Genomic DNA, 14,011 nt, shown 5'->3' with positions numbered 1-14,011 from the left:
TATCTGTCTCAGGATTAATGGTACTTACTAGCAGCAGATTTTCAGGGTTCCAGACAAGAGTCTTTTCCCCACCCTGCTTGGAGGTGCCAAGAATTGACCCACAGACTTTCTGCATGCAAAGCGGCTGCTCTGCCACTGTTATGGTCACCTCTTTGCCTTTTCTTTGAAAATAAAGAGAATGAAAACAGCAATTTGGAAACTGGAAAACAATTTTATTCAGCTGCTGTATACAAGATTAGCCATTTTAAATGTCTCCTCCATCTTCCTCATTACCTAGAAAGGCCCCTGCCCCCACCCACCCACCCACCCACAACACACACAAAAATAAATTGCAGCTCTTCCCACACTCAAAGAAGCTGCTTTTCTAAGTTTTTAAGTGCCATCTGGTGGTGCACATGCCCACCATAAACAAAAATCTCCCAAAAGGGTCAAAGCCAAGGCAGAGAGAGAGAGAGACCCCAGTGCTCTTGTTCTTGTCCCAACCAAACGCTGATAGACCCTGCCCTGCCATGGCTCTGTTTGATTAAGTTCTCTCACTGTTCAATGCAAAAGAAAAGGCGGGGAAGGAGGAGGGGGAAGAAATAACATTTCCCTGAGGCAAGAGGCTTCATGAGATTTCTTTCTAAAACAAGAAGTTTCTGCTCCAGCCACTGCAAATGCACAGGTAGCTTTTGACAACAGAAGCTTTCAAGGGAGAGCAACAAGAGGGGAATTGCAAGTAGCTCAAGAAGGCCTCAATCCTGTCGAAATGATAAAACAGTTCTCACAAGAGGTAATTAGCACCCAGCAGGATTGAGGCCTGACCAGAAAAAAGCAAAAACAAAAAACAAGCCCATCTATTACAAACTTCTGTGCTTCAAACTGGCAACCTTAACATTTGGTCTTTGGCTCTTTTACTACAACCTAGAGTTTTTATTATTCTTACTTTCTCATGGAAATAATGGATATATTTTCATAAATAAGCTTGACATAATCCAATTCATATTGTTGGGGAGATGTACAAATTAATTAGGGTTTATGTCCATATTTACTTGGACTTCAAAACAGGCATGTTGAAGGAATGAAGTTGGCTCCAAATTTGGTCATAATCCAAGCAGAACTCATTGTGATTTATCTTCTTTCTCTTTTTTTAAAAACAACGGGGCTCACACCACTTAGAGGATCAAGAGCTTTCTGATACCAAGGAAGAACCATCCAATGTAGGGCTCTGAAGGGAAGGGAGTACCCTGAGGAGCCATGTGGTTTATTATGAACAGTTTTTGTTTGCAAGCCACTGGACCAAACCTGGTCTATGGCCTTCCAGGAACAGAAGAGGCTGCTTGTTCCAGCAAGCCTCTTTTCACAGGGATTGCCATATGTGCCCCTCTTTGTGGCAATGTGTTTCATAACCTCTTTTCTCCCCAGGGCAAGCAGCATACTGGGACAAAAAGGTCAAGTGAAGAGGGGAAAGGTTTAGTTAGTCCTTCAGCCCCCACCCCTTCCTGGTTCTCTTACACAAATTACCCACTGACCAACTGAGCTGTCAGTCACCTCCTCAAAGCAAGGTATTTATGACAGCTCTGATGCACAACCACTTTCACTTTCCAGCAAAGAGCACTGGTTGGGTTGGTGCTAGCCCTGATGAGCCTACACTATACTCCCCAGACCTCCACAAAAGAGCTTAGCCACCAAGATTCTTAGCAAAGCCTGAGCAAGCTCTTAAATGAAGAGGGTCAAGCCCAATTTCCAGTGATTGCACAGGAAAGGTTCTCAGAGGGAACTGACCTGTCACCAGAATACAATGGTTCCATTATCATGCTGGTGCTAGAATAGCATCTCCAAATAGATAATGGTCCGCAACCCAGTAGTCCTACAGAGGGCCAGCTCCACACACCCATGTCTCTGTGCACTGGTATGCAGAACTCTTTACTCCAGTAGAGCAAAAGTAGAGCTCTAGATCTCACCTTGCTTACAGAACACCTGCTGAAATCTGAGCCCGGGGAAAACAGCTTTAGGGCAGGGATGGTGTATCTGTGGCCCTCCCACTCCCATCAGCCCCAACCAGGATAGCCAATGGTCATGAACGATGGGTTTGCAGTCCATCATCTTCAGGTAGACTACAGGTTCCCCATCCCTGCTTTTGGGAAAACTCAGATCCACATACTCCACACCTACTGATCAATATCTATTTTGTACTCTGCTTGGCACTAGGCAACTCCACAAGGTCAAGTCAGGAAGTAGTGTATAACTCCAGCAAAAAAAAGCTCTTATCAAATAAAGCCCAACACGTCTTAAATACAGCTAAGAATTTTTGAGGGGGGGAAACAACAACAAAAGAGAGAGCCCACACAAAAAGAGCTTGAAATGTTTTGCACTCTTGCTCCACCATAAAAGGCACTGGAATTACGGCTTTGCTATACACAATGACATGCTGGGAAAGAAAGGGGACTTGTCCAATCCTATGCATTCAGTGGTAATGACAGGGCAGGGAAGAGGGCAGGATTGACCATACCAGAAAATAAAAGGCAGAGAAGCAACACAAAAAGATCAGAATGCCAATGTTCATGAATGCATCTCAAGGCCTCACAAGTCTCTGTCCTTCTGAGAAGACCAATGAGCTGATTGACTTTACAAAAGATGCCACAGAGGAAGGTGGGTCTTCTTGGTTGACGTCAGCATAGCTTTATTACAGGTACTATAAAGGGGGAGGGGAGGAACCACTTGTGACTGTCACTCTTTGATTAGCTTAAGCCAGCCAAGTAAACCCAAAGCAGGAATGTTCAAGCACCTTCACATAGTCCACTGGAAAATCAAGGAGTGAGAAACAACTGGATTCAGAGGTATGTGACAAGAAGGGCTTGGGTTGTCGTGCTCAGCTTCTAGAGCCCTGCCTGCATCTCTCCCTCCCACTCAGGTGCCTGAAGTATGTGAAGCCAGGGCAGCTGCCAGAACGGCACCAGTTAAGTGCTTCCTTTCTTAGTGCGAGGCACAGATCCCTGTGGAAAGGGACTGGTCCAAACAGGGAAGGAACCTCCAGATCAACTCCATTCAAAAAGGAACAGGGGTGGGCAGAAAGGGCACCTTGCATCCTTGGCTTCATTCTGCAAGTCCCTATCAGGGCTTGTCATGTCCTCAACTTTCGAACTGTCACAATTTCCGTGGCTGTACATTGGACCCTTTACCATGCAGCTGAGATGTATCTGAAAGAGATGCAAAAGAAGAACTATTACTGTCCCCGCCCCAGCAGTGGAAGCTCCAAACATTTAGTTTACCAAATGATTAGCAAGTGTTACTAGCCATAAGCTACTAAAGAGTTTAATTAATAGAGACATTGACAGACAGGAAGGGATGATCACTGCAGTCTGAAAAAACACCTGTGACTGAAAAACTGAAGTTCTGTAAACAGAATTGGATCCTCAAATGATTACAGCTTGGGCCTTGCTGTCCTTTGTACTGCATCATGGGACAGTAAGGCTTTCTCAAGCATTTGGCAGGGACCAAAGAAGAGGAAGACGGATAGGAGGGAAGAAGGAAAACATGGTACCCATGTTCCCATGCTCTAATGAATGTGCACAACAAAGGTTTAGGTTCCCCTAGCTAAGTTATCTCTCATCCTTGGTCTTGTGGGCAGGCAAAAACACACCCAAGACTCTTCTTGATATCACGTATGGTTGGTGAGTAAGCCTGGTTCACAATAGTGCATCACTGGTGTAATCAAGTACTGATTAGTTATGGATGATTTGTCTTAAACATGCAGCAAAATGTGGTGACAAAATCTGTAGAGTTCCAGGATGGTACAATGCACTGTACTCCTTATACAGGTGAATGAATGGCATACTGTGCTAAGTAAAAGCAAACCCTTTCACACAACAGGGAGGCTACAACCCCTCTTCAATAAATGCTTTAAAAAATAAAATTTAAATGTGCCAAGCACTAACAGTCCATTCTATGACCATGTTGCACTATAGGTGTAGACTAAGACAAAAGCACAGCAGCGGAGGCAAAAAGAGAGAGTTCTCCCTGTGGCAGCTCCTTTGCAGGTTGCTATTTGGCACAGCACTCTGTGTGATGCACACTTGCAAAGTTCAGCCTGTAGACCTCAAGCAAGACAGCAAAACCCATCCTCTGGAGGAGGGATGGAGGTTGTTGGACTCAAATTTTCATCAACCCCAGCCAGCAAGGTTCATAGTCAGGGATGGTGGGAGTTAGGGTCCCGGAACATCTAGGGGGCCACAGTTCACCTACCCCGGCTCTGGAACATATTCCAAAGAATGTTTCCTCAAGGTCAGCTTACAAAGCTTCAGCTATCTACCCATCCAATCGCATCCAGAAGACCTCAAAAGCTCCTGCACCAAAACATGCTATTCCCCTGGCCACTGGAAAGCAATGAGGTGGATTTCCTTTGGGAAAGGGTTCCTGAATGTGGGTCTTCCAAGAGAGGAATATTTTTACTCTGAGTAAAAAACAACAAAGTAGCAACCCCGCTACTTGAGGAAGTTCCTCAAGGCCTGGCTAAGGATTCACTGAAATTCAGCCACCTCGAGTGTTTTGAGCTTTTGAAGAAAAGCTAATAATAACTGTACTCTGTGCTGTTATCTGAAGTATTGTTACTATGCAGTGAAGTGTTCCTAAGCAATGTAAATGCTATTTTTACACTCTGAGTATGTCAGATACCCAAGGCAGTGAATGAAGGGTTGGAGCTCATTAGCAGGGCATCTGCTTTGCATGCAGAAAGTTCCAGCCTCAATCACCAACTTCTCCTGAAACTTTGAAGAGCCTCTGCCCGCCAGTGTAGACCAATGGTCTGACTGTGAACGAAGGCAGCTTCCTATGTTCTCCACAAGATCCAAATCAATTAAAACATCGCAATTTAAAATTACATTTAGGATACACAACACAGCAGCACAACCCCCCTCCGCAACAAACAGAAGTAGCAGCAGCAGCAGCAGCATCACCACAAGTTATTAGCAACAACTTTGCAATAAAAACAAGCAATAAATTAATTAGCAGGGAGGGGGGCAGGGGAAGCAACCAAGTTGCCATGGCACCATGTTCTGTACTTTCAGAGAGATTGGGCAACCTACAGAAAAGACCTCCTATATGGGGGAAAAACACATTCCCAAGTGACTTCTATGTTGAAAGTTTAACAAGAGGCTGCCAACTGCCATATAGTTCCTCTAAACACCTAGTGCAGCCAGGAGCATCCATGTCTTGTTTCCAGGCTTTAGAAAACAGGTTGCTGAACCTTCTCTGAGCAGAGGGCTGCACCGAGCCACAGCCAATCCTCCGAGGGATACATGCCAAAATGGGAATGGGAGGAAAAGAGAAACCTTATTTGTATTTCTTTCTTTCTTTCTTTCTTTTAACAAATAAATATATATATATATATATATATATATATATATATATATATATATATATATATATATATCAGTGATACGTAAGGTGGAGGCCACAACCCGCATGTAAGGAACTATTATTAATGGAATTAATGCTTCCTTCTTCCTCTCCCTACCCACAAATGTAATTCCTTGTCTTCCAACTAAAAACATTAAAGCCTACTTGAAGAACTTCCTACACCAACCTTCTTGCTTCCTCTCCATTCATTTCCTTAGAAATCATTCTCAAATGAAACAATTTATGCTCCCACTCCCTAAGTTACTTTATTGACCTCCACATTAATTACTCCCTTTCCCCGTCATGAAGAACTCCCCCTCTTTCTTTCCTCTCTGTTTCTGCTCCCCGCTAGCTCATTTAGTGCTCACCACTCAATTTACCGCTGGGTTAAAGTGCAGCTGTGATGCTTCATCCCACTTAATGCTGCAAGGCTTTCAACAGCTCTTGGGACTGATCAGTCAAAACCAGCTCCCCTTTGGCAGTTAGAGCGTCAGTGTTACCGGAAATAAAGACATTAGGATTGATGAGGGCTCAAGAAGCCCAGTGAACACAGACGTTTGCAGCTCAAAAACAAGGTGGACGTTTGAGGAACACTTAAAGGAAATCCTTTGAAAACATTTAAAACTCTCATTGAGGCAAGATTTCAAGACCTGCGGAAACTAAGTCCCCCACCTTGAAAAGTGTCAAATGTTTAACCCATGTTAAAAGCCAGCCCAGCCCTGTATTTGTGCCTTGTGGGCAACAGTTAATCCACATGTGAGTGTTTCACAGAAAGAAAGGCCGGGGGGGGGGTTAAAATTGTAACCTGGGGCTTTTCTGAGAAAGCAGCTGTATGTAGTTTGGTGGCAGAGCATCTACCTTGCATGCGGAAGACCTTGGGTTCAATCCTGGCATCTTCAGGCAGGGGTGGGGGGGAGAACCCTGCCTGAAACCTGGGAGAGCCATGGCCAGTCAGTGCAGACAATACTGAGCTAGACAGACCAATGATCTGATTCTGTTTAAGACAGCTTCCTAATATTTAAGGGGAAGGGTTATTTAAGCTTCCTGAGTTCCAGCACAGCTTCAATAAATATTTTCATATCTTTCTCCTGAAATAAAATTGTTTGAAATGGGAATAAAATATGTTCCTTAGAAAATAAAAGAAATGGATGGCATTAGAGCATCCTGGGCTTTACAGAGGTTTCCTAAGCCACGGGTGTTGTGAACCTGGAGTCAATGGCAAGGGTGGCGGCTCTCTTGCTGCAAAGCAGGAGGGCACCTGCGGGGTGACTCACGAGTGCAGAAGACAAACAACAACAGCAGCAGCAGCAGAGGAGTTACCTGGCAGGCTGTGTGCTAAATGGGCAGGCAGCACTGAGAGTGGGAGGGGCGCTACCTGGCGCAGGCTGGAGGGCAAGCCAGCCAAAAGACCTAGAAAATGGGGAAGAGGAGAGAAAGAGAAAGAAAGGAGAGAAAAAGGAGGAGGAGGATGGAATAAAGGAGAAACAAATGTATGTTGAAGACAGAAACAAGCAGAGAAGAAGATGTCTGCTGGTGGATTCTAATGAAGAAGAGCAGCCCCTCCCTCCCCAATGTCTGTCAAGTTCTGCAGCCAACAATCAGGTGGAACTAGTTCAACTGATGGGCTACAAAGCACAATTCAGTTCGAGCTGAGACTTGTTGGGGAAAAGAGGAAAGAAGCCTGGCTTGTGCAACCAGTGCTGGTTGTGGAGCTTGACATTCAGAGGAGCCCCTGCAAACCAAGAGTGGATTAATAATTCCTGTGCATTACTGGCAGCCCAATGCATGAACTGACTCTACTGAAAAGCAACTGATCCAGGACAATGTGAGGGATATAAAATATAGATTTGTGATGGCAAGGGCTCCATTCACACATACCAAGCCATCATGGATTAAGTCACAGGGGCAGTCGGACATCTACTGTTGCCCAGGGCAAGCCATTCCTGCTGCTTTCCCATTTCCCACATCTTTCTTTAAAATTATTTACACCCCACAGCACAACTGTAGATTCCAAGTCAGCTCACAACACGAGCTCCAAAATTGCACTATAATACAACAAAGGCATAGACATCTAGCAAATAAAAAAACAGCAGATTATGTTGATCCAGTACATTCAAAGCTACTGAGTGACTGAACAGACAAGGCTGTTTTACCTGACACCTAAATGCAGGCACAGGCAATAGCTGATGAGGAATAGGAGGCAGTTCCACCACCAAAGGAAAGGCTACCTCTTCCTGGTAGGCTACCCCATCCTAAGAGACACCCTGAGCTGAGCCATTGAGGAAGACCTCAAGGATCGGGCAGCTTCACATGGAAGCAAGTGGGCCTTCCCATACCCTGGTAGGCCCAGACCATTAAACGCATGGGTGTGGAAACTCTGGCCTGAGGGCCAAATTAAGCCCTCCAGGGCTCACAACGGCTGTTTCCCTGGAGTGCGGGCCCCTATTTCCCTCTCAAACACTTACTGTGGCCAAGGCCATGATGGAAAGTCCCCGGGGCCGGTCCCGTGACAATGGCGTCCTTCGACACCCCTGACTTGGGGGATGATTCAGAGCTGAAGGAAATCACATGAAGAGGGAAGGAATGGATTGGAGAAATAATTCCTAGCGGGGTGGAACTCAGGGCTGGTGCTGGCAGCTTCGGGTTGCCGGGCTTGTAAGCAGGAGACAGGACGTTCAAGGAAGATGAACTGGTAAGCAGGACTGCTCCGCTGGCTCCTTTCTGGGAAGGAGAAAGAAAGCAACCATCAGAAGAGCAGAGAAACAGTCCACTGTCATCCGTCATGGAAGCATGTGACACAGAGGCTCATGCACAACCTCAGAATTCAATTGATGGGTTTCAATCTTTCCAGGAAAGAAAGTTCCCTTGCCTCCAGAAATTACTGCCGATAGCTAAGAGAAGCTGTTTTCTCCCTCCCAATGCCACCTGGTGCAGGTCCCTCAGAACTGTGCCAGGCACAAAGCTCTAGCAATCACTTTCCAGATTTTGAGGGGGTGGACAGCCTTGCAACACGTCTCCTGAATGAAAGAGGACATTTATTTATTGGCTATATTTACATCTCACCTTTCCTCCCAAGGAGCTGAAGACAGCACACATGGTTCTTCTGCCTTTATTTTATCCTAGCCACCAATCAATGAGGTAGGTCAGGCTGAGACTGACAGGTAAGCGACTGGCCCAAAGTCACCCAGTGATCTTGGTAGCCAAGTGGGGATTTGAATCCTTATCTCCCAGGTTGCACCACATTGCACCACTGCACCACACTGGCTCTTGCTGGCATGAGTTGGTAACAGTGAGTTAAAGAGTAGCAGCAGCAGCCAAATCAAGGTAGACAGGGAAGTTCACAAGGCAAAAGAAAAAGGAACTTAGTCAGCTGACATCAGGCCTCTGGGAGGGACCACTTACCGGCACAGGTGTTGAGGTTGCAGTGCTGCTAACTACAGCGGGCTTCAAAGAAGAGGTCAGCAACTTGGCCACTCCTTGCGTCCCTCCGCTTGAACTGACGTTCGGACCCCCCGGTGGCGCAACCAAGGTCAGCTTCTGGGAGACCAGGGCCTTCTTCACCATGGAACTTGGAGACAAGCGACTGGGAGCCTGCCCAGGAGAAGGTAGCGATGTGCCTGGGAGCAGGTTCCCCGTGGAGGAGGAGATTTGGTTTGTGGATATGCTGGACGTGGAACCACTGGAAGAAGCTGCCATGTGACGCGACAAGGCCACAAAAGGCGACTTGAACGACTGCCCCAAGGAACCAGGGGTGCTGGGGTGCTTCCCCGTGTAGCTCAGGGTCAGAGAAGAGGAATTGGGGGTCTTGTGGGTGCTGCCAGACCCTGGGGAGATGGTCGAAGAGGAGGAGGAGGAGGAGGAAGAAGAATGGAAACCGGGCGATTTGGTGGGGGTCTTCACCTGCTGATGGAGAGGAGGCCGCTGGGGCAAAGGGGAGATGATCTTGGGACCCTGCAGCTTGACAAAGGGAGGGGATGTGGAAAAGTTTTTCTGCTGCTGGGAGCCCAGGGGGAACACCTTCACCTGGGGCGTTTGGACTGGGGTCGAGGTCTGGGGCCCATGAACGGTGCGTGGCAGGCTGTGATGCTTCGGCTTAGACTGGTGGGCATCCGGAGTCTTTGCAGGGGTAGCCTGGCAAGAGAGTTCTCTGTAGCTGGAGCTCTCAGTCTTTTTGTCCGGAGGAGACTGGCCCAGTGCCAAGGCCTGTTCGGCCAGGAAGTTGAGCGGTGACTGCAGAGAGCTGCCAGCTGGAGATGGGGCAGGTGAGGGGCTTGGCTTGGAGAAGCTCCTCTTCTCTTCCAATGTGGTCTGAACGGGGGGTTTCTCCAAAGGCACCTTTGGGGTGGCGGGGAGGGTGAAGTCAGGGCTTCCCCCCGTCCGGCTGTTAAGAACAGCCAGTTCCTTGGAGACAGCTTCCAAAGATGAGGCAGCATTGTGGATCAAGTCTTCATCCAGAGAGTCGTCCATGCTGAAAGTGGGAGGAGCAGCTGTGCTGCTGGGAGTTGGGGTTGAACTCATGGCCAAGAGTTCCCTGGTCTGAGGGCTGAGGCCAACTGCAACTCCCTGCGACTCTGGAGAAAGCGTAACTCCGCTGCTTGAGTGGATCAAGGGCACAGGAAGGGGCAACTTCTTATCTGGCTTACAGGACGACTCCTGGAAGACAGAAAGGGAGATTAGACAGGTTGTAGGCTTAATGCTATTTGCCCAGCTATTTTTTTCTTAGTCATTTTAAATTGAAGGAGTATCACTTGCCCAAAGGCTCTAGATAAAATGGATTACAGAAGGAGCTGTGTACATGCTGTACAAAGGGACAATTGCTACCAGGAAGAGAATATTAAAAATGGGGTTGCTTTTATGTTAAAAGCGGCAGAGTTCTTTATACCATACATTCCGGAGTTGTGCAATTTCAACAGGAAAATTAAAAGCAATGCAGGAATATGAACATCTGGAGAGAGCTTTGGATGCAGCTAGACATGCATTTTCCTAGAACATGATACTTCCTGCAGCTGTAGTGCTGAATGCTGTAGAGACTACTTCAGTTCTTCTATCAGGACAAAGCCTACTTGAAGGCAATTAATCCAGAAAGGATACCAATTTGCTACACCTCTTTTCCATGAAGTTTTTGGCTCAAATCCTTCAAAGCCAGTACCTAAACATCCTTTAACTAGTGGCTTACACTCATCTTGTTCACTTGGACCTTGGCCTCACTTTTCTTAGTTGTCTGCCCCTACCCCTGCCAAACACACATTTAAAAGTCTAATGTTCATCTCCAAGGCCATCATCGCAGGGAACTAGCTGGGCTTACATTGCTTTGACAATCAAATCTAGAAAAGCACCATGTAAACTCAGGGCACAAATCATAGGAGTGGGTCCTTGAGAGCTGTTTCAATGTACACAAGAAGCAACTGTATCTTCCCCGTATTCTCATATGTCCCAAGAAGACGCAATCAGGGATGAGTGCTAATAGGAGCCCAAGTATAACTGCTCACCTTTCCTTTCACCTTTGGAGGCGCCATGACTTTCTTCTTTGTTCTGCAGGGAAACACAAGCAAGAGAAGAGATTATCTTACTTCCAGGTCAGCATGATGTAACCTGCCAGGGGAGGCTAGCCAGAGAACCTTAAGCCTTCTAGTGCCTACAACAATCCCTGGGGGCCAGTTACAACTGAGACATGTGCTCAAATGGTGAACAACCTTGGGGAGTGTTGTGTGTGTTTGGGGTGCAGACACATATAAACATGAGCTGTGGTTCTGTGGCAGAGGACCTGGTTGGCATGCGCCAGGTCCCACCTTTAAGTTGCTGGCATCTCACATAGCTTGGGGGGGGGCAGGGAATCAGTGGGAAAGCTGGTGCCAGTCAGAGCGGACAGTACTAGGCCATGTGGGTCAGTGACCTGACTCTGCACAAGGCAGCTTCACATGTTCATTCACCAAGGATGCCTGCTGCAGTGCAGTAGAGCACGTACTGATCCCAGTTTGTTCCTTCAAACTTTATCTGATTTTGCCAGCATTGCTATTCCACTGAAGATGTGCTGGCAATGCTATTCCACCATTTCTCATGTCTGATCCACAAATAAAAAACAGCAATAAGGTAGAAGGCCCTGCAGAAGTTCATGTTTGTCCATGCTGGAGAATATCCACATGCACAGTTGCCATCGGAGTGACAAAACGTGACCAAGGACTAAACAGCAGGATAACAGGACAGATTTCCTGTACTGCAAGCATGGACAGATACTCACGGAATTGATGTAAGGTGACCATGCACTCGCCTGCTTTCTTTAAAGAGGGTCCTGAAAAAAGGAGAGAGGAAGCTGAGCCAGACCCGTTGGGAATCAGATCTCCAAGCAGCAGAAATGAGCCTTTCAAGCTTAAGATCCTAGTAACTCTAGCAGAATCCCGAGAACAGAATCTTTCTGTTTTTAAAAGGAAGTTTCTAGACCCCACAGTTGTAAAGAAAAGTTACACAAAAACATGCAGACAGCACTTGCTGTGGGTTAGAAACCAAATCAAAGATGTAAATCAAAGATGACGACGACCAGCTTGAGCAGCAAGTGAGCCATCAGCAAACATGCTGCAATGCTGCATATTGTCCTTCTGAAGACCCCTTTAGACTTCTAAAATTGCTTTGACTGTTAAACATCTGGAGCAACCTCTTTTGCAGGTCTCCTTTCATCATACGCAGCTGCCTGGCCCACTGTGGCATGAGAAGCTCTACTTGCAGTCATGCCACTGACACTCACTACAGGTAGGGCTGGGTGATATGGTTTTCAATATCACAACAGATCACCAAATAGACATCAATATATCATGATATATATCCATGGCGGCTGAGGGCCTCCCTGTGCGGGAGAAGGGCCCTGCTGCGCCTCCCCACGGAAGACAAGGGCTTCACTGGGAATCCCCACGATGGAGGAGGGCCTCACTGCACCTATCTGCAGGCAGAGGGCCTGACCAGGAATCCCCACAGTGGTGGAGGGCCCCATCACGGAGGATGGTGTGCTGCGCTTCCCTGGGGCTCTGCCGCACCTCCCCACAGTGGTGGGGGGCCTTGCTGCGCCTCCCCATGGCGGTTGAGGACTTTACAATGTAAGGAAGTAGTAGATTTAATAAAAATGACTTCCATATACTATATTTTCAACTAAATTAAAAATAGTTCAAGTGATTTACTAGTAAAGTTGCATCTGCTTCCCCACTCAGAGGTCTAAGTGGAATCTATGCATGCATAAGCCCCACTGAGTTCAGCTAAACTTCTACTTTCCTAGGAGTAAACCCCACTGAATTCAGTAGGGCTTGCTTGTGAGTAGACACACATTTGCTTGCACTGCTTACTGACAAACACCCTCTGCACCATTCTCACACAACAGCCAACCTCCCATTTCAGCAGAAGGCAACCAGTTAAATCTTCTCCCCTCCATTTCCCCCTGACAGAGAAGCCTCCCACCCCCCGCAAAAGCCCTCATCCCATCAATCTCTCCCTTTGTATCAAAGGGATTGCAAGCAAGCAAGCAAGCAAGCAAGCAAGCAAGCAAGCAAGCAAGCAAGCAAGCAAAGACACAGTCTCCTTTAAATAAATAAATAAACCTTCCTTTTTAGTATGGAGGAAAGCTATTTATGGGGAAAATAAACACACTTCCTCCCCTTTTTTCCACCAGTGAGGGTGGGTGGGTGCAAGGGAAGAAAGGAAGAAGTGTTTTTCAGTTCTTTGTTTACATTCCCTGTTTACTTTCCCCCTGGATCTTTGATAGCCTAGCCATGGGAGTTGCTCCTGGATTGTTAGCTGGCTCTGCATAATTAGCTGAGCTCAGAGTTTTGAGAGCAGGAAGTTCTGCTGAAAGAGTTGGTTTGTGTGCTTGCTAGGGATTAAAACTGGCTGCAGCTAAGGGCTTCTATCCTTATTTCTCAGAGAGGGGAGGGACAACAAAGCAAGGAGAGATGTGACTACCTTCTCACTGAGGAAAGTAGCAAGAAACATACCAGTGAAGCTGAAAGAGTTTCCGAGTTTGTGTGAGGGCTTATAGGAGGGAAGAGGGAGAGAGCAAACAAAGCCTGCAATGTATCTGTGAAGTATCTGTTCGGCTGGGCTACCTCCTCCGAAGCTGTCAAGTTTCAACCTTTTGTTCACGGGTATATTGCCTTGTTGAAACACTATCACAATGTTATTTCAATACCGGTATTCAAGGGTATGGCAATTTATTGCACAGCCCTAACTACAGGTATCAATAAAATGGCTGAACTGCCATTTCCTGATATTCAAAGTGACCATTATTGTGGACTTGCCTTCTCTACATTGAAAGCAGGGCTGAGGAACCTGTGTCCCTCAGGATGTTGTGGAACAGAGCCAATAGGGTCAGAGATGGGGCCTAGAGTACCTTTCGGATGTTGGGGATGCCTCTGCTATGTCTAAATTACAGCACATAGTGATTAGTCCGCCTTGTTCCCTCTCACCTGGACTGCATCCAGCCCTTTGGCCAAAGTGGCTTGACTTCAGCATCCAGGAAAGTCTTCACATAATCCTCCATTGACTGAGCCTTGTTCTTTTCACGGTCATACCCGTCCAGCTTGATTTTCACCGCCTGACAGAGCAAATCCCTAGAGGAGGAAGTTTACCTAGGTTACCCAGACCACACTCTTTGCCC

At 46.9% G+C, this 14,011-nt stretch overlaps 1 protein-coding gene across 3 annotated transcripts in view; it reads right to left on the bottom strand.

Moving 5' to 3' along the window:
- Nucleotides 1–467: 467 nt before the first annotated feature.
- Nucleotides 468–14,011, bottom strand: part of UBN1 (ubinuclein 1) — a 30,043-nt gene continuing 16,499 nt past the window's right edge. For 2 of the 3 annotated variants that reach the window (XM_081888213.1, XM_081888214.1), the window contains exons 12-18: nucleotides 13,821–13,964; nucleotides 11,615–11,665; nucleotides 10,866–10,908; nucleotides 8,779–10,029; nucleotides 7,842–8,097; nucleotides 6,697–6,786; nucleotides 468–3,179 (exon numbers count right to left, since the gene is read on the bottom strand). In XM_081888213.1, the coding sequence (XP_081744339.1) occupies nucleotides 3,127–3,179; nucleotides 6,697–6,786; nucleotides 7,842–8,097; nucleotides 8,779–10,029; nucleotides 10,866–10,908; nucleotides 11,615–11,665; nucleotides 13,821–13,964 (1,888 nt within the window). In that variant the 3' untranslated portion in view covers nucleotides 468–3,126. The remainder of the gene's footprint in view (nucleotides 3,180–6,696; nucleotides 6,787–7,841; nucleotides 8,098–8,778; nucleotides 10,030–10,865; nucleotides 10,909–11,614; nucleotides 11,666–13,820; nucleotides 13,965–14,011) is intronic. The other variant, XM_081888215.1, reaches the window with a different exon arrangement.

Source organism: Podarcis melisellensis (genome assembly GCF_964234715.1).
Source record: "Podarcis melisellensis genome assembly, chromosome: 14".
NCBI classification, from domain to species: domain Eukaryota; kingdom Metazoa; phylum Chordata; class Lepidosauria; order Squamata; family Lacertidae; genus Podarcis; species Podarcis melisellensis.
The sequence above is the reverse complement of the archived record's forward strand: the minus strand, read 5'-3'. Positions and strand labels throughout refer to the sequence as shown.